At 30.2% G+C, this 24830-nt stretch overlaps 4 protein-coding genes across 4 annotated transcripts; all 4 read left to right on the forward strand.

Moving 5' to 3' along the window:
* The first annotated feature begins 2500 nt into the window (after positions 1 to 2500).
* LOC141401288 (uncharacterized) lies at positions 2501 to 5183 on the forward strand. Its single transcript, XM_073981390.1, has 2 exons — positions 2501 to 2935; positions 4396 to 5183. The coding sequence occupies exons 1-2, from the start codon at positions 2818 to 2820 to the stop codon at positions 4650 to 4652; spliced, it is 375 nt and encodes a 124-aa protein (XP_073837491.1). The 5' UTR covers positions 2501 to 2817; the 3' UTR covers positions 4653 to 5183.
* A 1675-nt stretch (positions 5184 to 6858) lies between these two features.
* Positions 6859 to 9620, forward strand: LOC141403995 (uncharacterized). Its single transcript, XM_073987162.1, has 2 exons — positions 6859 to 7286; positions 8766 to 9620. Exons 1-2 carry the CDS (start codon positions 7169 to 7171, stop codon positions 9020 to 9022), a joined length of 375 nt encoding a protein of 124 aa, XP_073843263.1. The 5' UTR covers positions 6859 to 7168; the 3' UTR covers positions 9023 to 9620.
* A 1480-nt stretch (positions 9621 to 11100) lies between these two features.
* LOC141403996 (uncharacterized) lies at positions 11101 to 14072 on the forward strand. Its single transcript, XM_073987164.1, has 2 exons — positions 11101 to 11530; positions 13227 to 14072. Exons 1-2 carry the CDS (start codon positions 11413 to 11415, stop codon positions 13481 to 13483), a joined length of 375 nt encoding a protein of 124 aa, XP_073843265.1. The 5' UTR covers positions 11101 to 11412; the 3' UTR covers positions 13484 to 14072.
* A 1987-nt stretch (positions 14073 to 16059) lies between these two features.
* Positions 16060 to 19659, forward strand: LOC141400764 (uncharacterized). The gene is made up of 2 exons (XM_073980249.1): positions 16060 to 16484; positions 18838 to 19659. Exons 1-2 carry the CDS (start codon positions 16367 to 16369, stop codon positions 19092 to 19094), a joined length of 375 nt encoding a protein of 124 aa, XP_073836350.1. The 5' UTR covers positions 16060 to 16366; the 3' UTR covers positions 19095 to 19659.
* Positions 19660 to 24830: the final 5171 nt, after the last annotated feature.

A 24830-nucleotide genomic window follows, 5' to 3' on the forward strand; every position in this document is an offset into this window, starting at 1 on the left:
TATTTAAAAATCCACGTTTTGTGGCCTAAAATTGCTCTAGAAAATTTATTTAAAAAATCCACGTTTTGTGGTCTAAAGGTGCTCTAGAAAATTTACTTAAAAATCCACGTTTTGTGGCCTAAAATTGCTCTAGAAAATTTACTTAAAAAATCCACGTTTTGTGGCCTAAAATTGCTCTAGAAAATTTATTTAAAAATCCACGTTTTGTGGCCTAAAATTGCTCTAGAAAATTTTTTTAAAAAATCCACGTTTTGTGGTCTAAAGGTGCTCTAGAAAATTTACTTAAAAAATCCACGTTTTGTGGCCTAAAATTGCTGTAGAAATTTTTTTTAAAAAATCCACGTTTTGTGGCCTAAAATTGCTCTAGAAAATTTACTTAAAAATCCACGTTTTGTGGCCTAAAATTGCTCTAGAAAATTTACTTAAAAAATCCACGTTTTGTGGCCTAAAATTGCTCTAGAAAATTTATTTAAAAAATCCACGTTTTGTGGCCTAAAATTGCTCTAGAAAATTTATTTAAAAAATCCACGTTTTGTGGCCTAAAATTGCTCTAGAAAATTTATTTAAAAAATCCACGTTTTGTGGCCTAAAATTGCTCTAGAAAATTTACTTAAAAATCCACGTTTTGTGGCCTAAAATTGCTCTAGAAAATTTACTTTAAAAATCCACGTTTTGTGGCCTAAAATTGCTCTAGAAAATTTACTTAAAAATCCACGTTTTGTGGCCTAAAATTGCTCTAGAAAATTTACTTTAAAAATCCACGTTTTGTGGCCTAAAATTGCTCTAGAAAATTTATTTAAAAAATCCACGTTTTGTGGTCTAAAGGTGCTCTAGAAAATTTACTTAAAAATCCACGTTTTGTGGCCTAAAATTGCTCTAGAAAATTTACTTAAAAAATCCACGTTTTGTGGCCTAAAATTGCTCTAGAAAATTTATTTAAAAATCCACGTTTTGTGGCCTAAAATTGCTCTAGAAAATTTATTTAAAAAATCCACGTTTTGTGGTCTAAAGGTGCTCTAGAAAATTTACTTAAAAATCCACGTTTTGTGGCCTAAAATTGCTCTAGAAAATTTACTTAAAAAATCCACGTTTTGTGGCCTAAAATTGCTCTAGAAAATTTATTTAAAAATCCACGTTTTGTGGCCTAAAATTGCTCTAGAAAATTTTTTTAAAAAATCCACGTTTTGTGGTCTAAAGGTGCTCTAGAAAATTTACTTAAAAAATCCACGTTTTGTGGCCTAAAATTGCTCTAGAAAATTTATTTAAAAAATCCGCGTTTTGTGGCCTAAAGGTGCTCTAGAAAATTTATTTAACAAATCCACGTTTTGTGGCCTAAAATTGCTCTAGAAAATTTATTTAAAAAATCCACGTTTGGTGGCCTAAAAATGGTCTAGAAAATTTATTTAAAAAATCCACGTTTTGTGGCCTAAAGTTGCACTAGAAAATTTATTTAAAAAATCCACGTTTTGTGGCCTAAAATTGCTCTAGAAAATTTATTTAAAAAATCCGCGTTTTGTGGCCTAAAGGTGCTCTAGAAAATTTATTTAACAAATCCACGTTTTGTGGCCTAAAATTGCTCTAGAAAATTTATTTTAAAAAATCCACGTTTGGTGGCCTAAAAATGGTCTAGAAAATTTATTTAAAAAATCCACGTTTTGTGGTCTGAAGGTCCACTAGAAAATTTATTTAAAAAATCCACGTTTTGTAGCCTAAAATTGCTCTAGAAAATTTATTAAAAAAATCCACGTTTCGTGGTTTAACCGTACTCCAGAAAATTTATTATTTAAAGGGGTTCTAGAATATTTATTTTAAACTTCCGCATTTGTGGCCTAAAAGTCCTCCAAAAATGTATTTTAATAATCTCCCTTCTGTTGTCCAGCAGATATTAAAAACTTTAATCAACATTTATTGAGAATATTAATATGAAAAAAACCCAATGTTTTCTTGTTTTGCAAATATTTAATGTTTTGCCAAAGTGGGAGTAAGTTGACTATAATCTTTACAATTGCTTATTTCGTCACTGCATTAAGAATTTTAGAATTACTCATGTGGAGGAACCTAAACACTTTCCCACGCAAGTCATTTAGAATTTGCAAATTATTGATTAGATATGACCTAATAAGGTCATGATTTGCCATAAGATGAGGGAAGCCCCAGAGATATTGGTGCAAAATAATATAAAATTAAATAATTAATTGCATTACTTTGGAGATTTATGGGACATAAGGGTCATTACTATACAGGTGAATTAAGCATAGAATAAGATTTAAGAAAAAAAACAAAACGAACTATTTAACCGGTATCATTGCCATCAAAACAAGAGCCACACATACCTTAGCTTTAAGTAATTTTTTTATTTTTGCAAAACAAAAAGTCATCTTGAGAACAACTCTCTCTCACTCTCTTGAATTCAATACCGGACTTTGCCTTTAACATGAATATTGTATGTTTTATTTAATTGGTGCTCTGTTATTTAAAAGTAAGCGTCAGCGACGAGCCCAATTCAGTTGAAATTCAAAACTCAACGTGTTAACAACACAAAAATCTGTGCTAAACTAAAACCAATCATTGAGCTCTAAAGCTTTTGAAAGAAAACAAAAATCTGCGTAAATAAATTGAAATCCACCAAATTGAAACAAAAAAATAAAGAATCTGCTTTTAATTGAGAAATTGAAAGAAGAAGAAAAACAAAAACTATTAAGTGAAAATACAAACAAATTGTGTTTTATTAAACCAAAAACCCAGCAAAATATTAAAAATTTGCAAAAACGTGTTTTTATTTGAAAATTAAAAAAAACCAGAACAACAATTAACAAAATGTCGTGCAACAAAATCTTCTCTACCCTTGCCGGTCTTTTGCTTTTGTTTATTGTGCTGTGCAGTTTTAGCTCCAGCCAAGCTGCAGTCTTTACACAACGGGCCATTTTCAATCCTGGTTAGTATTTATTTTTGTTTTATTTCAACAAATCACGTTTTCTTTTGTTTGTAGAATATTTACTTGAGTTTATGATTAACGGTTATTTTTTATGCATATTTAATGGTGTGAAAATAATACTACAATGGGGGAATTTAGTTGGCAATTGTATAAATTAAAATAAAAATATTAAATAGGATGAATATACATAATTGAGTTATAGCCTCAAATGTGTAATAACTGTTAGAGTCAATAAAAAAAAATTACAAAAATAAAGGGGGCATTTTTAAAGATCAATTATCATAATAAAAAGCCATTATCATAATGGCTCTAATTTATTTGACAGAGATTATTACTTATTAATTAAAAAATATTTTTTTTTTCATATTTTTGAATATTTTAAAATTAGTTTTTCTCAAAAATTATTTATTAATTAATAAAGCCTTTGCACACTTGAACAGCTCTCGGATTTTATGAAAAAATATTTTTTTTCTGAAAAAATACTATTTTACAGAATTAAGATATCAATTCAAATGTCATTTTTATGAATTTTTACAAAATTGACCGATAAGCAAATAAAAGACTTAAGACACAAACATATTTCAACTAATTTTTCAGAGAAAAAATTACAATGAGAGGACAAGAACTAATACAAAAGGTAAATAATATCAAAAGACTTAAGAGGCAAGCAGGAAAAGGTTGTTTACTCTAACTCTCTCTTCCTTCCGGTAAAAAATACTGTTTATCTCCTTGGTTCCTAGGTCTTTTGATTTTATTTACCTTTATGTTCGCTCTGGTATATTTTCTCTGAGCAATGACTTCAAAGAAGTTTGTTACTTAAGTCTTTTGTAAATTTTTAATATAAATGTATTTTTTCTTTAAAAATTCATTTCTTAGGTCTGTAAAATTGCATTTTTTCAGGAAATTTTTTTAATAATTTCCCAAAGTTGGTAGTGAGGGCAAATTTTTTTTTATTAATAAATAAGCCTGACTATTTTGAAAAAAATATTTTTAAAATTACCAAAAAATATAAATAAAATCACATTAATAAAAACATAAAAAATAAAAACAAATTAGGGCTTCTTAATGGCTTTTGATACACTATAATTTTTTGTCCCTAAATTCTATTTTCATTTATTTTATATACAAAACGTTTTTCAACTTATTTATTATTAATTTAAAGAAAAATAAAAAAAAATATTTTAATTTTGTTACACATTTGTAATCAATTTTTTAGTAACATTTTTAATTAATATTAATTATAAAAAATTAAATTTGATAAAATTTTATTTTGTTAAAAAAAAATATTTTCATTTAATTTTTATATTTTTTATTAATTAAAAAATAAAGGAAACATTAAAAAAATATTCTTTTACCTTTTTACAAAATTATTAATAATATTTATTTTAATATTAATAAACAAAAACTATTAATTTTTGAGCAACAACTAATTTCCTATTTTTTGCATTTCTTTCTTACAGCACATCCCGGTAAATGTTTTGATAAATTTACACGTCGCGCCATGTTGCCCAACAAGGAATACAAACCCAAAGGCATTTGTGCAGCCTTGACTTGTGATCTTGAGAGCCAGACAATTAACATTGAGACATGTCCCTATGTTGAAATGCCTGGCTGTGAAGAATTGCCAGCTGATCCATCATGGAGTTTCCCCAAGTGTTGTCCCCAATTCAAGTGTACCGACTTTAAGACAGGCAAAGAATTTGTGGTCTCTCTGTAAAGTGGACACAAAGACAACAACACCAAGAAGACAGTATCAGCAGCATCTAAAAAATTCTTCATTATAAATCTCAATCATCAAAAAATATTACATTAATATCATTCTATAAGTTAAGTTTGTGTGAATGCAGTTGTCCCTTATGCGTGTGATATCATTATTGTTTTTTCATAAATTTAATTTATTTATTATACATACTATTCAAAATTATTTCATAACATTTTTTCATTAATTTTCACTCACTCTATTGTACATATGTATGTAAGGCCCTATATTCTTTGCATTTAAATCCCACCGTGTGTTTGAGTCTGTACGAATGTAAATTGTTTTTAATTAGTTTTAGCGACAAAAACAAAGAATTTGTATTAATATTTGTATTTATTAGTTAAAAAAGAACAACAACCAACCTAAAATGATGATCTATGTGTGCGTTTTTGGCATACCTTTTAATTAATTATTTTCTTAGTTGTAAGATAATTTTTAAAAGAAAAAATTAAAAGAAAAAATGAAAAACAAAAAAAAAAAATAAATAAACAATTATTAAAAAATAATTTTTATAAAATATTAAAAGAAAATGTCTTAATTATTTTTCAGCAGAAGGATGGAATTAGAAATATTAATTTTTGGTGGTCCAGAAAATTTATTTAAAAAATCCGCGTTTTATGGTCTAATAGTGGTCTAAAAAAATTATATAAAAAATCCACGTTTTGTGGTCTAAAGGTGCTCCAGGATATTTATATAAAAAATCCACGTTCTGTGGTCTGAAGGTGCTCTAGAAAATTTATTTAAAAAATCCACGTTTTGTGGCCTAAAGGTCCACTAGAAAATTTATTTAAAAAATCCACGTTTTATGGCCTAAAGGTCCACTAGAAAATTTATTTAAAAAATCCACGTTTTGTGGGTTAAAGTTGCTCTAGAAAATTTATTTAAAAAATCCACGTTTTGTGGTCTAAAGGTCCACTAGAAAATTTATTTAAAAAATCCACGTTTTGTAGTCTAAAGGTCCACTAGAAAATTTATTTAAAAAATTCACATTTTGTGGTCTAAAGGTTCACTAGAAAATTTATTTAAAAAATCCACGTTTTGTGATCTAAAAATTGTCTAGAAAAGTTCTTTAAAAAATCCACGTTTTGTGATCTAAAAATTGTCTAGAAAAGTTCTTTAAAAAATCCACGTTTTGTGGGTTAAAGTTGCTCTAGAAAATTTATTTAAAAAATCCACGTTTTGTGGGTTAAAGTTGCTCTAGAAAATTTATTTAAAAAATCCACGATTTGTGGTCTTAAGGTCCACTAGAAAATTTATTTAAAAAATCCACGTTTTGTGGCCTAAAATTGCTCTAGAAAATTTATTTAAAAAAATCCATGTTTTGTGGCCTAAAGGTGCTCTAGAAAATTTATTTAAAAAATCCACGTTTTGTGGCTTAAAGGTGCTCTAGAAAATTTATTTAAAAAATCCACCTTTTGTGGTCTAAAGGTGCTCTAAAATATTTGTTTTTAACATCCACATTTTGTGGCCTAAAAGTCCTCCAAAAATGTTGTTTAATAATCTCCCTTCTGTTGTCCAGCAGATATTAAAAACTTTAATCCACATTTATTGAGAATATTAATATGAAAAAAACCCAATGTTTTCTTGTTTTGCAAATATTTATTTTTTTTTTTTGCCAAAGTGGGTGTAAGTTGACTATAATCTTTACAATTGCTTATTTCGTCACTGCATTAGGAATCTTAGAATTACTCATATAGAGGAACCTTAACGGTTTCCCACCCAAGTCACTTATAATTTGCAAACTATTGATTGGATATGACCTAATAAGGTCATGTTTTGCCACAAGATGAGGGAAGCCCCAGAGATATTGGTGCAAATTATAAATATAAAATTAAATAATTAATTGCATTTCTTTGGAGATTTATGGGACATAAGGGTCATTACTATACAGGTGAATTAAGCATAGAATGAGATTTAAGAAAAACAAAAACAAAAACAAAACAGACTATTTAACCGGTATCGTTGCCATCAAAACAAGAGCTACACATACCATACCTTTAAGCAATTTTTTTTTTTATTTTTGCAAAACAAAAAGTCATCTAGAGAACAACTCTCTCTCACTCTCTCGTATTCAATACCGGACTTTGCCTTTAACATGAATATTGTATGTTTTATTTTATTGGTGCTGTTTTGTTTAAAAGTAAGCATCAGCGACGAGCCCAATTCAGTTGAACTTCAAAACTCAACGTGTTAACAACACAAAAATCTGTGCTAAACTAAAACCAATCATTGAGCTCTAAAGCTTTTGAAAGAAAACAAAAATCTGCGTAAATAAATTGATCCACCAAATTGAAAGAAAAATAAAGAATCTGCTTTTAATTGAGAAATTGAAAGAAGAAAAATAAAAACAATTAAGTGAAAATACAAACAAATTGTGTTTTATTAAACCAAGAACCCAGCAAAATACTAAAAATTTGCAAAAACGTGTTCTTATTTGATAATAAACAAAAAACACCAAAATAACAATTAACAAAATGTCGTGCAACAAAATCTTCTCTACCCTTGCCGGTCTTTTGCTTTTGTTTATTGTGCTGTGCAGTTTTAGCTCCAGTCAAGCTGCAGTCTTTACACAACGGGCCATTTTCAATCCTGGTTAGTATTTATTTTTGTTTTATTTCAACAAATCACGTTTTCTTTTGTTTGTAGAATGTTTATTTGTGTTTATTATTAACGGTTGTTTTTATGAATATTTAATGGTGTGAAAATAATACTACAATGGGGAACTTTAGTTGGCAATTGTATAAATTATAATAAAAATATTAAATAGGAAGAATATGCATAATTGAGTTATAGCCTCAAATGTGTAATAATTGTTAGAGTCAATAGAAAAAAATTACAAAAATAAAGGGACATTTTTAAAGAGCAATTATCATAATAAGAAATCATTATCATAATGGCTCTATTTTATTTGTCAGAGATTATTACTTATTATTTAAAATATCTTTTGTTATATTTTTGGACATTTTGAAATTATTATATTGTTATATTAATTCTCAAAAATTATTTATTAATTAATAAAACCTTTGCACACTTGAACAGCTCTTGGATTTTATGAAAAAATATTTTTTTTTTCTGAAAAAATACTATTTTACAGAATTAAAATATCAATTCAAATGTAATTTTTATGAATTTTTACAAAATTGTCCGAAAAGCACATAAAAGACTTAAGAAGCAAACATCTTTCAACTAATTTTCCAGAGAAAAAATTACAATCAGAAGGCAAGAACTAATACAAAAGGTAAATAATATCAAAAGACTTAAGAGGCAAGCAGGAAAAGGTTGTTTACTCTAACTCTCTCTCTCTTCCTTCCGGTAAAAAATACTGTTTATCTGTTTGGTTCTTAAGTCTTTTGATATTATTTACCTTTATGTTCTCTTTGGTATATTTCCTCTGAGCAATGACTTTAAAGAAGTTTGTTACTTAAGTCTTTTGTAAATTTTCAATATAAATGTATTTTTTCTTTAAAAATTCATTACTTAGGTCTTTGAAATGATATTAAATTTCTGTAAAATTGCATTTCTTCAGGAACATTTTTTTCATAATATCCAAAAGTTGTCAATGAGGGCAATTTTTTTATTAATAAATAATTTTTGAAAAAAAATATTTTTAAAATTGCTAAAAAATGTAAATAATATCACATTAATAAAAACATAAAAAATAAAAACAAATTATGGCTTGTTAACGACTTCTGATACACTATAATTTTTTGTCCTTAAATTCTATTTTCATTTATTTTATATGCAAAACGTTTTTCAACTTATTTATTATTAATTTAAATTTAAAAATTAAAAAAAAATAATTTTGTTACACATTTGTAATCAATTTTTTAGTAACATTTTTAAATAATATTAATTATAAAAAATTAAATATGATTAAATTTTATTTTGTTTTCAAAAAAAAAAAAAATTCATTTATTTTTTATATTTTTTATTAATTAAAAAATTAAAAAAAATTCTTTTACATTTTTACAAAATTATTAATAATATTTGTTTTTATATTAGTAAACAAAAACTATTATTTTTTGAGCAACAACTAATTTCCTCTTTATTTTTTGCATTTCTTTCTTACAGCACATCCCGGTAAATGTTTTGATAAATTTACACGTCGCGCCATGTTGCCCAACAAGGAATACAAACCCAAAGGCATTTGTGCAGCCTTGACTTGTGATCTTGAGAGCCAGACAATTAACATTGAGACATGTCCCTATGTTGAAATGCCTGGCTGTGAAGAATTGCCAGCTGATCCATCATGGAGTTTCCCCAAGTGTTGTCCCCAATTCAAGTGTACCGACTTTAAGACAGGCAAAGAATTTGTGGTCTCTCTGTAAAGTGGACACAAAGACAACAACACCAAGAAGACAGTATCAGCAGCATCTAAAAAATTCTTCATTATAAATCTCAATCATCAAAAAATATTACATTAATATCAATATATAGGTTAAGTTTGTGTGAATGTAGTCGTCCCTTATGCGTGTAATATCATTCTTGTTTTTTTCATTAATTTAATTTATTTATTATGCATCCTATTTAAAATTATTTCATAACATTTTGTCATTAAGTGTCTCTCCCTCTATTGTACATATGTATGTAACACCCTATTTTCATTGCATTTAATTCGCACCGTGTGTTTGAGTCTGTATGAATGTAAACTGTTTTTAATTAGTTTTAGCAACAAAAACAAAGAATTGTAAAATTTGTATTAATTTTTGTATTTTGTATTTGTTACTTAAAAAAGAACAACAACCAACCTGAAATGATGATCTATGTGTGCGTTTTTGGCATACCTTTAAATTAATTGTTTTTTGAAAAAAAAAAAAAAAATAAATGTCTTAGTTATAAGAACATTTTTAAAAGAAAAAATTGAAAAAAAAACAACAAAAATAAACAATTATTAAAAAATAATTTTTATAAAATATTAAAAGAAAATGTCTTAATTATTTATCAGCAGAAGGTTGGAATTAGAAATTTTAATTTTTAATGGTCTAAAAGTGGCCCAAGAAATTTATTTGAAAAATCCACGTTTTGTGATCCAAAGGTGCTCTAGAAAATTTATTTAAAAAATCCAGGTTTTGTGACCTAAAGGTCCACTAGAAAATTTATTTCGAAAATCCACGTTTTGTGACCTAAAGGTCCACTAGAAAATTTATTTAAAAAATCTGCTTTTTGTGGTCTAAAGGTGCTCTAGAAAATTTATTTTAAAAAAATCCACGTTTTGTGGCCTAAAGGTGCTCTAGAAAATTTATTTTAAAAAAATCCACGTTTTGTGGCCTAAAGGTGCTCTAGTAAATTTATTTAAAAAATCCACGTTTTGTGGCCTAAAAATGGCCTAGAAAATTTATTTAAAAAATGGTATAGACATTTTATTTAAGATATCCACATTTTGTGGTAGAAAAGTGGTCTAGAAAATTTATTTAAAAAATCTACGTTTTGTGGTAGAAAGATGGTCCAAAAAATAATTTAAAAAATAAAAAATCCTCGTTTTGTGGCCTAAAGATGCTCGAGAAAATTTATTTAAAAAATTAACGTTTTGTGGCGTGAAGGTGCTCTATGAAATTTATTTAAAAAATCCTCGTTTTGTGGCCTAAAGGTCCACTACAAATTTTTTTTAAAAAATCTTTATTTTCTTACCCAAATGCACTCTAGAAGATTTATTTAAAAAAACCACGTTTTGTGGTCGAAAAGTCCTCTAGAAAATATATTTAAAAAATTCACGTTTTGTTGTCTAAATGTGCTTTAGAAAATTTATTTTAAAATAAATTTTTTTCTGTTGTCCAGAAGATCTTAAAAACTTAAATCTACATTTATAGATAATATTAATATGAAAAAGCCCCAATGTTTTCTTGTTGTGCATATATTTAATTTTTTGCCAAAGTGGGAGTAAGTTGTCTATAATCTTTACAATTGCTTATTTCGTCACGGCATTAGGAATCTTAGAATTACTCATATAGAGGAACCTTAACGGTTTCCCACCCAAGTCACTTATAATTTGCAAACTATTGATTGGATATGACCTAATAAGGTCGTGTTTTGCCATAAGATGAGGGAAGCCCCAGAGATATTGGTGCAAAATAATATAAAATTAAATAATTAATTGCATTTTTTGGAGATTTATGGGACATAAGGGTCATTATTATACAGGTGAATTAAATATAGAATGAGATTTAAGAAAATAGAAAAACAAAACGAACTATTTAACCGGTATCTTTGCCATCAAAACAAGAGCCACACATACCATAGCTTTAAGAAAAAAAAAAAAAAAATTATTTTTGCAAAACAAAAAGTCATTTAGAGAACAACTCTCTCTCACTCTCTCGCATTAATACCGGACTTTGCCTTTAACATGAATATTGTATGTTTTATTTTATTGGTGCTGTTTTATTTAAAAGTAAGCATCAGCGACGAGCCCAAAACAGTTGAACTTCAAAACTCAACGTGTTAACAACACAAGAATCTGTGCTAAACTAAAACCAATCATTGAACTCTAAAGCTTTTGAAAAAACAAAAATCTGCGTAAATAAATTGAAATCCAACAAATTGGAAGAAAAAATAAAGAATCTGCTTTTAATTGAGAAATTGAAAGAAGAAAAACAAAAACAAAATAAGTGAAAATACAAACAAATTAAGTTTTTTATTAAACCAAAAACCCAGCAAAATATTAAACATTTGCAAAAATTAAAAATTTTAAAAACAAAAAGACACCAAAATAACAATTAACAAAATGTCGTGCAACAAAATCTTCTCTACCCTTGCCGGTCTTTTGCTTTTGTTTATTGTGCTGTGCAGTTTTAGCTCCAGCCAAGCTGCAGTCTTTACACAACGGGCCATATTCAATCCTGGTTAGTATTTATTTTTGTTTTATTTCAACAAATCACGTTTTCTTTTGTTTGTAGAATGTTTATTTGAGTTTATTATTAACGGTTGTTTTTATGCATATTTAATAGTGTGAAAATAATATTACAATGGGGGAATTTAGTTGGCAATTGTATAAATTTAAATATTAAATAGGCAGAATATACATAATTGAGTTATAGCTTCAAATGTGTAATAATTGTTAGAGCCAATAGAAAAAAATTACAAAATTTAAGGGGCATTTTTAAAGAGCCATTATCATAATAAAAAAACCATTATCATAATGGCTGTATTTTATTTGACAGAGATTATTACTTATTATTTAAAAAAATATATTTTTGAAAATTTTAAAATTAGTTTTTCTCAAAAATTATTTATTAACTAGCGGACCCGGCGAACTTCGTCTCGCTATTAAGGAATAAAATTTCATACAAAAACTCAATTTTCGATTTTTCCAATTTTCCGACTTTTCCAGAGAGATTTTCCAAAATCTTCTTCCGTAAAGACCTTCTCCTCGAAAATACGAATAACTGACAAAAAATTTTACAGAAATCGGCCTAGCCGTTCTCATTTTATGAATTACTATACATTTTTTACACCATTTTTATATATATAGATAGATTAATAAAATCTTTGCACACTAGAACAGCTCTCGGATTTTATGAAAAAATATTTTATATTTTTTCTGAAAAAATACTATTTTACAGAATTTAAATATCAATTCAAATGTCATTTTTATGAATTTTTACAAAATTGCCCGAAAAGCACATAAAAGACTTAAGAAGCAAACATCTTTCAACTAATTTTTCAGAAAAAAATTACAATGAGAGGCCAAGAACTAATGCAAAAGGTAAATAATATCAAAAGACTTAAGAGGCAAGCAGGAAAAGGTTGTTTACTCTAACTCTTTCTCTTCCTTCCGGTAAAAAACACCGTTTATCTGTTTGGTTCTTAAGTCTTTTGATATTATTTACCTTTATGTTCTCTCTGGCATATTTTCTCTGAGCAATGACTTCAAAGAAGTTTGTTACTTAAGTCTTTTGTAAATTTTTAATATAAATGTATTTTTGCATTAAAAATTCATAACTTGGTTCTTTGAAATGATATTAAATTTCTGTAAAATTGCATTTTTTCAGGAAAATTTTTTTCATAATATCCAAAAGTGATTAATGAGGGCAATTTTTTTATTAATAAATATTTTTTGAAAAAAAAATATTTTTAAAATTGCTAAAAAATATAAATCAAATCACATTAATAAAAACAAATTATGACTTGTTAACGGCTTTTGATACACTATAATTTTTTTGTCCCTAAATTCTATTTTCATTTATTTTATACGCAAAACGTTTTTCAACTTATTTGTTATTAATTTAAAGAAAAATAAAAAAAACATTTTAATTTTGTTACACATTTGTAATCAATTTTTTAGTAAAATTTTTAATAAATATTAATTATAAAAACTTAAATTTGATAAAATTTTATTTTGTTTTCAAAAAAAAAAAAAAAAAAATATTTTCATTTATTTTTTATATTTTTTATTAATGAAAAAATAAAGGAAAAATTAACAAAATATTTTACATTTTTACAAAATTATTAATATTTTTTATTTTAATATTATTAAACAAAAACTATTAATTTTTGAGCTACAACTAATTTCCTATTTTTTTCGTTTACTTCTTACAGCACATCCCGGTAAATGTTTTGATAAATTTACACGTCGCGCCATGTTGCCCAACAAGGAATACAAACCCAAAGGCATTTGTGCAGCCTTGACTTGTGATCTTGAGAGCCAGACAATTAACATTGAGACATGTCCCTATGTTGAAATGCCTGGCTGTGAAGAATTGCCAGCTGATCCATCATGGAGTTTCCCCAAGTGTTGTCCCCAATTCAAGTGTACCGACTTTAAGACAGGCAAAGAATTTGTGGTCTCTCTGTAAAGTGGACACAAAGACAACAACACCAAAAAGACAGTATCAGCAGCATCTAAAAAATTCTTCATTATAAATCTCAATCATCAAAAAATATTATATTAATATCATTATATAGGTTAAGTTTGTGTGAATGTAGTTATCCCTTATGCGTGTGATATCATTCTTGTTTTTTTCATTAATTTAATTTATTTATTATGCATCCTATTCAAAACTATTTCATAACATTTTGTCATAAATTGTATCTCCCTCTATTGTACATATGTATGTAACATCCTATTTTCCTTGCATTTAATTCCCACCGTGTGTTTGAGTCTGTATGAATGTAAACTGTTTTTAATTAGTTCTAGCAACAAAAACAAAGAATTTTAAAATTTGTATTAATAATTGTATTTGTTAATTAAAAAAGAACAACAACCAACCTAAAATGATGATCTATGTGTGCGTTTTTGGCATACCTTTTAATTATTTGTTTCTTTGTAAAAAATACATGTCTTAGTTATAAGAAAATTTTTAAAAGAAAAAATTAAAAACAAAAAAAAGACAACAAAAATAAACAATTATTAAAAAATAATTTTTATAAAATATTAAAAGAAAATGTCTTAATTATTTAACAGCAGATGGACGGAATTAGAAATTTTATTTTTAATGGTCTAGAAAATTTATTTAAAAAATCCACGTTTTGTGGCCTAAAATTGCTCTAGGAAATTTAATTAAAAAATCCACGTTTTGTGGTCTAAAGGTGCTCCAGAAAATTTATTTAAAAAATCCACGTTTTGTGGCCTAAAATTGCTCTAGAAAATTTATTTAAAAAATCCACGTTTTGTGGCCTAAAATTGCTCTAGAAAATTTCTTTAAAAAGTCCACGTTTTGTGGCCTAAAATTGCTCTAGAAAATTTATTTAAAAAATCCACGTTTTGCGGCCTAAAATTGCTCTAGAAAATTTATTTAAAAAATCCACGTTTTGTGGCCTAAAATTTCTCTAGAAAATTTATTTAAAAAATCCACGTTTTGTGGCCTAAAATTGCTCTAGAAAATTTATTTAAAAAATCCACGTTTTGTGGCCTAAAATTGCTCTAGAAAATTTATTTAAAAAATCCCCGTTTTGTGGCCTAAAATTGCTCTAGAAAATTTATTTAAAAAATCCACGTTTTGTGGCCTAAAATTGCTCTAGAAAATTTATTTAAAAAATCCACGTTTTGTGGCCTAAAATTGCTCTAAAAAATTTATTTTAAAAATCCACGTTTTGTGGCCTAAAATTGCTCTAGAAAATTTATTTAAAAAATCCACGTTTTGTGGCCTAAAATTGCTCTAGAAAATTTATTTTAAAAATCCACGTTTTGTGGCCTAAAGGTGATCTAGAAAATTTATTTAAAAAATCCACGTTTTGTGGCCTAAAATTGCTCTAGAAAATTTATTTAAAAAATCCACGTTTTGTGGCCTAAAATTGCTCTAGAAAATTTATTTAAAAAATCCACGTTTTGTGGCCTAAAATTGCTCTAGAAAATTAATTAAAAAAATCCACGTTTTGTGGTCTAAAGGTGGTCTAGAAAATTTATTTAAAAAATCCACGTTTTGTGGCCTAAAATTGCTCTAGAAAATTTCTTTAAAAAGTCCACGTTTTGTGGCCTAAAATTGCTCTAGAAAATTTATTTAAAAAATCCACGTTTTGCGGCCTAAAATTGCTCTAGAAAATTTATTTAAAAAATCCACGTTTTGTGGCCTAAAATTTCTCTAGAAAATTTATTTAAAAAATCCACGTTTTGTGGCCTAAAATTGCTCTAGAAAATTTATTTAAAAAATCCACGTTTTGTGGCCTAAAATTGCTCTAGAAAATTTATTTAAAAAATCCACGTTTTGTGGTCTAAAGGTGCTCTAGAATATTTGTTTTTAACATCCACATTATGTGGCCTAAAAGTCCTCCACATGTATTTTAATAATCTCCCTTCTGTTGTCCAGCAGATATTAAAAACTTTAATCAACATTTATTGAGAATGTTAATATGAAAAAACCCCAATGTTTTCTTGTTCTGCAAATATTTAATTTTTTGCCAAAGTGGGAGTAAGTTGACTATAATCTTTACAATTGCTTATTTCGTCACTGCATTAAGAATCTTAGAATTACTCATATGGAGGAACCTAAACACTTTCCCACGCAAGTCATTGGGAATTTGCAAATTATTGATTAGATATGACCTAATAAGGTCGTGTTTTGCCATAATATGAGGGAAGCCCCAGAGATATTGGTGCAAGATAATATAAAATTAAATAATTAATTGCATTTCTTTAGAGATTTATGGGACATAAGGGTCATTACTATACAGGTGAATTAAGTATAGAATACGATTTAAGAAAATAAAAAAAACAAACTATTTAATCGGTATCGTTGCCATCAAAACAAGAGCCACACATACCATAGCTTTAAGCAACAACATTTGTTATTTTTGCAAAACAAAAAGTCATCTAGAGAACAACTCTCTCTCACTCTCTCGTATTCAATACCGGACTTTGGTTTTAACATGAATATTATATGTTTTATTTTATTGATGCTGTTTTATTTAAAAGTAAGCGTCAGCAACGAGCCCAATTCAGTTGAAATTCAAAACTCAACGTGTTAACAACACAAAATTCTGTGCTAAACTAAAACCAATCATTGAGCTCTAAAGCTTTTGAAAGAAAACAAAAATCTGCGTAAATGAATTGAAATCCACCAAATTGAAAGAAAAATAAAGAATCTGCTTTTAATTGAGAAATTGAAAGAAGAAAAACAAAAACAAATTAAGTGAAAATACAAACAAATTGTGTTTTATTAAACCAAACCCATAAAAATTTTAAAATTTTGCAAAAAGTGTTTTTATTTGAAAATTAAAAAACCAGAACAACAATTAACAAAATGTCGTGCAACAAAGTTTTCTCTACCCTTGCCGGTCTTCTGCTTTTGTTTATTGTTCTATGCAGTTTTAGCTCCAGTCAGGCTGCAGTCTTTACACAACGGGCCATATTCAATCCTGGTTAGTATTTATTTTTGTTTTATTTCAACAAATCACGTTTTTTTTTTGTTTGTAGAATGTTTATTTGTGTTTATTATTAACGGTTATTTTTATGAATATTTAATGGTGTGAAAATAATACTACAATGGGGGAATTTAGTTGACAATTGTATAAATTACAAATTTAAATAAGAAGAATATACATAATTGAGTTATAGCCTCAAATGTGTAATAATTGTTAGAGTCAATAGAAAAAAATTACAAAAATAAAGGGGGCATTTTTAAAGATCAATTATCATAATAAAAAAACCATTATCATAATGGCTCTATTTTATATGACAATGATTATTACTTATTATTTAAAACATATTTTTATTATATTTTTGAACATTTTAAAATTAGTTTTTCTCAAAAATTATTTATTAATTAATAAAATCTTTGCACACTTTTTCTGAAAAAATACTATTTTACAGAATTAAGATATCAATTCAAATATCATTTTTATGAATTTTTAAAAATTTACCCGTAAAGCACATACAAAATTCAAGAAACAAACATCTTTCATCTAATTTTTCAGAAAAAAATTGCAATGAGAGGACAAGAACTAATACAAAAGGTAAATAATATCAAAAGACTTAAGAGGCAAACAGGAAAAGGTTGTTTACTTTAACTCTCTCTCTTCCTTCCGGTAAAAAATACTGTTTATCTGTTTGGTTCCTAAGTCTTTTGATTTTATTTACCTTTATGTTCTCTCTGGTATATTTTCTCTGAGCAATCACTTCAAAGAAGTTTGTTACTTAAGTCTTTTGTAAATTTTTAATATAAATGTATTTTGCATTAAAAATTCATAACTTGGGTCTTTGAAATTATATTAAATTTCTGTAAAATTGCATTTTTTCAGGAATTTTTTTTTTCACAATATCCAAAAGTTGTTAATGAGGGCAATTTTTTTATTAATAAGTAATTTTGAAAAAAAAAATATTTTTAAAATTGTTTGTTTTGTTTATTGTTGAAGTTCAATCTCATTGTCGATTGTTTGAGTGGAGTATTCCCCCATTGGCTCAACTTCATTTATTACCCTCTATTACAGAGAGTAATGTTTTTCAAAACGAACTGACAGTGTTGCAAAATTTTTCTGATCGCTACCAATATCATGATTTCATCCCGGCGAAGGGAATTATCAATTGGCTTCTCAGTTTTTGAAATGATGCCTTTTTAGCGAAAAACCGAACTCTTTAAGTGTCTAGTATTCTCATATGAATGAGAATCACACTCACTTTTCGGCTTTTCCAAAGAAACACCAAAATCAAAATATTTTGCAACATGTCAGCACGTATCAACTAAGAATTCTTCGAATTCTGTGAGTTGAAAAGAACACCAACACAGTTGCCTGTGAGGTTGTTTATTGGAATTTTGTTTTTTTGTTTTTAACAAAGCTCCAATTCGCCCGTGCGAGATTGAACTTCAACAATAAACAAAACAAACAAAAAACAGCCTAGGCACGGGCGAATTGGAGCTTTGTTAAAAACAAAAAAACAAAATTCCAATAAACAACCTCACAGGCAACTGTGTTGGTGTTCTTTTCAACTCACAGAATTCGAAGAATTCTTAGTTGATACGTGCTGACATGTTGCAAAATATTTTGATTTTGGTGTTTCTTTGGAAAAGCCGAAAAGTGAGTGTGATTCTCATTCATATGAGAATACTAGACACTTAAAGAGTTCGGTTTTTCGCTAAAAAGGCATCATTTCAAAAACTGAGAAGCCAATTGATAATTCCCTTCGCCGGGATGAAATCATGATATTGGTAGCGATCAGAAAAATTTTGCAACACTGTCAGTTCGTTTTGAAAAACATTACTCTCTGTAATAGAGGGTAATAAATGAAGTTGAGCCAATGGGGGAATACTCCACTATTTTTAAAATTGCAAAAAATATAAATAAAATCACATTAATAAAAACATAAAAAATAAAAACAAATTATGACTTGTTAACGGCTTTTGATATACTATAATTTTTTGTCCCTAAATTCTATTTTCATTTATTTTATATTCAAAACGTTTTTCAACTTATTTGTTATTAATTTAAAGAAAAATAAAAAAACATTTTAATTTTGTTACACATTTGTAAACAATTTTTTAGTAAAATTTTTAATTAATATTAATTAAAAAAAAAATAAATTTGATAAAATTTTATTTTGTTTAAAAAAACATTTATTTTTTATAATTTTTTATCAATTAAAAAATAAGGAAAAATGAAAAACATTTTTTTAATTTTTACAAAATTATTAATAATTTTTATTTTAATATTAGTCAACAAAAACTATTATTTTTTGAGCAACAACTAATTTCCTATTTTTTGCATTTCTTTCTTACAGCACATCCCGGTAAATGTTTTGATAAATTTACACGTCGCGCCATGTTGCCCAACAAGGAATACAAACCCAAAGGCATTTGTGCAGCCTTGACTTGTGATCTTGAGAGCCAGACAATTAACATTGAGACATGTCCCTATGTTGAAATGCCTGGCTGTGAAGAATTACCAGCTGATCCAGCATGGAGTTTCCCCAAGTGTTGTCCCCAATTCAAGTGTACCGACTTTAAGACAGGCAAAGAATTTGTGGTTTCTCTGTAAAGTGGACACAAAGACAATAACAACACCAAGAAGACAGTATCAGCAGCATCTACAAAATTCGTCATTACAAATCTCAATCATCAAAAAATATTACATTAATAACATTATATAGGTTAAGTTTGTGTGAATGTAGTCGTCCCTTATGCGTGTGATATCATTATTGTTTTATTCATTAATTTAATTTATTTATTATGCATCCTATTCAAAATTATTTCATAAGATTTTTTCATTACTTTTCTCTCCCTCTATTGTACATATGTATGTAACGTCCTATTTTCTTTGCATTTAATTGGCACCGTGTGTTTGAGTCTGTATGAATGTAAGCTGTTTTTAATTAGTTCTAGCAACAAAAACAAAGAATTTTAAAATTTGTATTAATATTTGTATTTTGTATTTGTTAGTTAAAAAAGAAAAAACAACCAACCTGAAATGATGATCTATGTGTGCGTTTTTGGCATACCTTTAAATTAATTGTTTTTTTTGTGTAAAAAATAAATATATTAGTTGTAAGAAAAATTTTAAAAGAAAAAATTAAAAACAAAAAAAAAAAAACAACAAAAATAAACAATTATTAAAAAATAATTTTTATAAAATATTAAAGGAAAATGTCTTAATTATTTATCAGCAGAAGGATGGAATTAGAAATTTTATTTTTAATGGTCTAAAAATGCTCTAGAAAATTTATTTAAAAAATCCACGTTTTGTGGAAGTAAAATGCTCCAGACAATTTACTTAAAAATCCACGTTTTGTGGTCTAAAGGTACTCCAGAAATTGTATTTAAAAATCTAAATGTGCTCTAGAAAATTTATTTAAAAAATTCAAGTTCTGACCTAGAAAATCTCAAAAAAAATATTTAAATACAACTTTATTCTAGTTTTTTAAGAATATTGTTAAGAAAAATCCCAATGTTTTCTCGTTTTTTTTATTGTTTTTATTTCATTATTCGTAATACCGAAGGCTATGTGGCCAGATAATGTATTAAATTTTTTTGCAAATATTTAATTTTTTGCCAATGTGGGAGTAGGTTAGGGTTAGGTTAGGTTGATAAGAGGGGTGATCCTAGATCACCACATACCCATGTGGACATACACTTAAGCCATAAGTAGGCCTGTTGTGCGCTCTAATTTTTGGGTTATGGAGGATTATCTTTTTTCTGACTTAGTCTAGGATCTCTGTCCTATTTACATAGTGTCTGATCTTTTTGAACTCGATTGTACTAATTTGGTGGAGTCCTGGTATAATGTCATTCCCTAGTAACTGGGTTCTCAGATTTGTGAAGGCTTCACAATGGCAGAGGTAATGTTCCAACGTTTCGTCGTCCTCTCCGCATGCTCTGCATTCACTGTTTTCTGCACAACATATTTTGCGCAGATGCGCTTTTAGACCTAGGTGACCTGTAAGGATTCCTGTCAGTCTACTAATATCTTTTTTTACTTAGTAAAAGTAATTCTTTTGTTTTGTCCTCGTCTGGGTTTCCCCATAGGATTTTTGTGTTTTTTCCCTTCTCTTCACTACTCCAGAGGGATACATGTGCATTTTTTGCCCATGTCTTTAGTTCTAGTCGCGTAGCTTTAAACGGCTTAGCGTTTTCTAGACTTACCGTGGGTTGCTCCTTGGCTTGTTTTGCCAAGGAGTTTGCTATTTCATTACCCCTAATCCCGGTATGCCCTGGTACCCATATAATGTTTACCTTACCGTGTTGGGAGTGATTATTTATAGATTTAATACATTCCAAGACAGTTCTAGATTTCACTGTCTTGGTTGATATAGCTCTAATGGCTGCTTTGCTATCCGTAAGGATATTTACAGTGGTAGGCCTTGTGTGAGTATCAAACCAAAGCAGACACTCTGTTATCGCCCGGAGTTCCGCCTGCAGGATCGTGTTATGATCCGGCAGACGGAGGGAGATTTCCGTTTCCGGTTCCATTATATAAAGACCCAGTCCGGTTCTCCCCCCTAGCACAGCCCCATCCGTAAACCCACAGCTTCCAGCGGGAATCTGTGCTAGAGCTCCCCCGATCCACATGTCTCTGTCAGGTATTGACACTTCACACAAGGCTACATCACTAGTTTCAGGTATACGGTCCGATACTACCTGATTTATAGATTCACCCGTTGTGACCTTTAATATGTTTTGGTGGTATGTTTGGTGGCTCTTTTCGATCCACTCGCTCATCGACTTTAGCCTTACAGCTGCGATGGCTGCCTCATACCTTACCTGAATATCTATTGGGTGTACAAACAAAATTGTTTCTAGAGGCCTAGTCGGTGTGGTCCTCATTGCTCCGCTAATGCTTAGGCAGCATGTTCTTTGGACCTTTTGCAATATTTCCACATTGCATTTTTTGTCCATGGCTGTCCACCATACCACAGACGCGTACGTTAGAATTGGTCTAATTACGCTTCTGTATAGCCAGTGTATCATCCTAGGATTGAACCCCCATTTTGAGCCTATCGCCCTTCTGCAGGTTGACCAACATATTTGGGCCTTGTTAGCCCTTTCTTGTATATGGTCTTTCCATTTAAGTTTCCTATCCAGAATTACTCCTAGATATTTAACTGTACAGGAGATATTTATTGTCTTATCTAGAAAAACTGGTTCCTCGTAGTGTCCCATTTTCGTTTTTCTAGTGAATAGACATAATTCTGTTTTTTTCCGGGTTGACGTTCAGACCTCTCGGCCTGGCCAAGTTAAAAGCAATTTTTAGAGCCGTTTCTGCTCTTCGACAGAGTTGATTCGGATTCTTTCCCCTCGGAAGTATTATAATGTCGTCTGCGTAGCAGACTGGGTCAAATCCTTCTTCGGTTAGGGTCCTCAAGAGACTGTTTATGGTGGTAACCCACAATAGAGGTGAAAGTATCCCTCCCTGTGGCGTTCCTTGTCCAACTTGTCTCTTATTTTCACGTCGTATAGCCCGCAGCTTATCCATATATTCCTTAGCATGTGGTTTATCCAGTTCCTTAAGGCCCTGTCTACCTGAAACTCGTCTAAGGAGTGGAGAAGTGTCTCGGTGCTTACGTTATTGAAAGCGCCTTCGATGTCAATGCATACAGCAAGTGTGTACATTTTCATTTCGTAGGTTCTTTCTATGTGGTGTACTACCTCATGCAATGCGGTTTCCACTGATCTGCTTTTGACGTATGCATGTTGTTTGAATTTAAGCATATCGTTGGGGATATTATTCTTTATCATGGTGTCGACTGTCCGTTCCATTGTTTTGAGTAAGAATGAAGTTAAGCTTATCGGTCGATAAGATTTTGGTGTTGCATAACTTGCCTTGCCAGGTTTGGGTATAAAGACTACCCTCCTGCCAGGCTATAGTAGTGTATGCAAGTTTTAAGCATGCATTGAAGATCCCGACCAGTTTGGACGCAATAAAGTCCACTTCCCTCTGTAGTAAAGCCGGGAAGATCTGATCTGGTCCAGCTGCTTTATATGGTGAAAAGCTTAAAATGGCTTGTTGGACCATTAAGCTGTCGATCTTTGGTGCCTCTTCCGATGAGTTAATACATTCCGTCGATGCCTCAGTGTTAACCATGGTATTCTGCGGGAAGTGCGTTTCCATCAGAGGGCCTAGAGTTTCTTCTGTTGTTTCAATCCTTTTTCCATTTCCATCGACCAATTGCTCGGTCTGTGTATGGGTTTTAGATAGAAACTTTTTAATCTTTGAAACGTCATTTACACTATCCACCTGTTCGCAGAAAAGCTTCCAGGAGTTTCGTTTGGCGTTTCTTTTTATTTTGTTGTATTCCTTTAATTTTGCCTGATAGTTGTCCCAGAATACAGCAGCTTTTTTACGTTTGGCCCTATTATAAAGTCTGCGGACCTCCTTGCCTTTATTCCGAATTTCCCCTGTAATCCAGGGTTTTTCGTAGGCGGATTTCTTCTCTCGAAGGGGACAACTTTCCTCGAAAGACTTTACTGGTGCCTCAGTTAACTTTAGGACATCTCTCTCTATGTCCTCCTTACTTAGGTATTCCTCATCTGGTTGCCCAAGTCTTTCTTTCACTCGTTTTCCGAACTTTGTCCAATTTGTTTTGGAAGGTTATCGGGTTAGGCGATGGCCTAGCTATTTTAAATCTAATATAGTTATGGTCTGAGAAGGAGTGTTCCTCCAGGACCCTCCACTCGTGTACCTCGTTTATTAAATTTTCTGAACATATCGTTATATCTAGTACTTCCTGCCTAATTCTATTAACAAAGGTTGGCGTATTCCCGGTGTTAAGTGTAATCAGGTCGTTAGTATTTAAGTAATCTATAAGGGCTTGACCCCTTTTGTTAATGTTAGTACTACCCCACGAGATGTGGTGAGAGTTAGCATCGCTACCTACTAGTACTTCGTTACCTGTTTGCTTTATCCTTCTCACCAGTTGCTGCAATTCCGACGAAGGTGGTAATGTCGGGGAGTCGAACGGCAGGTATATTGATGCTAGGTATATGTTACCATTCCCCTGCTTCAATACTGTGACGTCCGACGATGACAACTCTGGAGAAAAAAGAAAGCATAAGTTTTTGTGGCATATAATGCAGGTCCTCGGTCGGGATCCCGTATTTGCGTAAAAAAGTTGATCATTTATATGGTTAAGTCCAGAAACCTTGTTTTTTATGGTCCAAGGTTCTTGGATTAAACCAATATGTATATTACCTTTAGTTATTTTGTCCATCAGGGCTAGTGTTGCCGTTTCGCTCCGATGGAGGTTGATCTGGATGACCTCAATCATTGGTCCTCCAGTAGGTTGGCTTCTTGGGAGTCGCTAATTTCGTCTGCTCCTCCCTCCTGTAAGCCTTTTGGTAGGTTGACCTCTTGGTTGTTTGGTTTGGCAATCTCCTCCTCACCAACTCTTGCCTTTCCAATTTTGAAGAAGACCGAGTTCGAGACGAAGAATGCCTTGCCCTTGGTTTTGACGAGCCCGGCTAGCGAGAGATCGTCGATCCCCATCACAAGGAGAGTGCCGTCTTCCTTCTCCTCCCTGTGGAAGACCTCCCATCTTTCCACCTTTAGGGCCTCGTTTTGTACGCCAAAGACCTCGAGCATGCGCTCAGTCTCGAGCTTGCAGCCATACCCCTTGACGTACACCGATGCTTTGGTTAGATGAGGAATTTCGTCTTTCCTCACCAGTTTTAGTCTGCCACCTTCCCATGGAGTTGCTATACTGCTGACTACCTCCCCGAGAGCTGCAGAGTTTGCGTGTGAGTCCAGGTGGTACAATAGGAGGTCCCCCCTTGGCTCACAGCAGTTTATTTTTATTGGGACTCGTCCTTGCAGGATTTGTTCCAATATTTTATCGTTGATCGATTTCTCGATCTCCGATAAGTACTCTTTGTGTAGCCTTCCAGATCCTTTACTAGTATCGATTACTGCGTAGCACAGCTCGTCCTTGTAGTATCTCTTGGCTACCTTGGCGTAAGTCGATGGCGGCTCCGTTCCGGTTTCAGCGTCCATCTTCCTCTTCTAGGTGGAGGTAGGCTTCTTTACTGAGTCCTTGGAAACCGCAGAAGATTCCGATGTCGCGCTCACCTTCTTTTTGTCAGAACTCGCCTCTTCAGTATCGTTTGAAGGATTCTTTTGGCAGTCTCCTTGGCTTTTGTCCTGACTAGGTTTGTCCTGGGCAATTGAAGGTGGGAAGCTCTTTTTCTTCTTACTGGGTTTTGGCACGTTCTGCTCCTCAGGTGTGACTCGTAGGCAGATCACTGGTCCCCGCCGGCACTGGGTTTATTAGGGCCTGCACCGTAA

Source organism: Musca autumnalis, unplaced genomic scaffold, assembly GCF_047663935.1.
Source record: "Musca autumnalis isolate F117 unplaced genomic scaffold, ASM4766393v1 scaffold_4, whole genome shotgun sequence".
In the NCBI taxonomy this organism is placed as follows: domain Eukaryota; kingdom Metazoa; phylum Arthropoda; class Insecta; order Diptera; family Muscidae; genus Musca; species Musca autumnalis.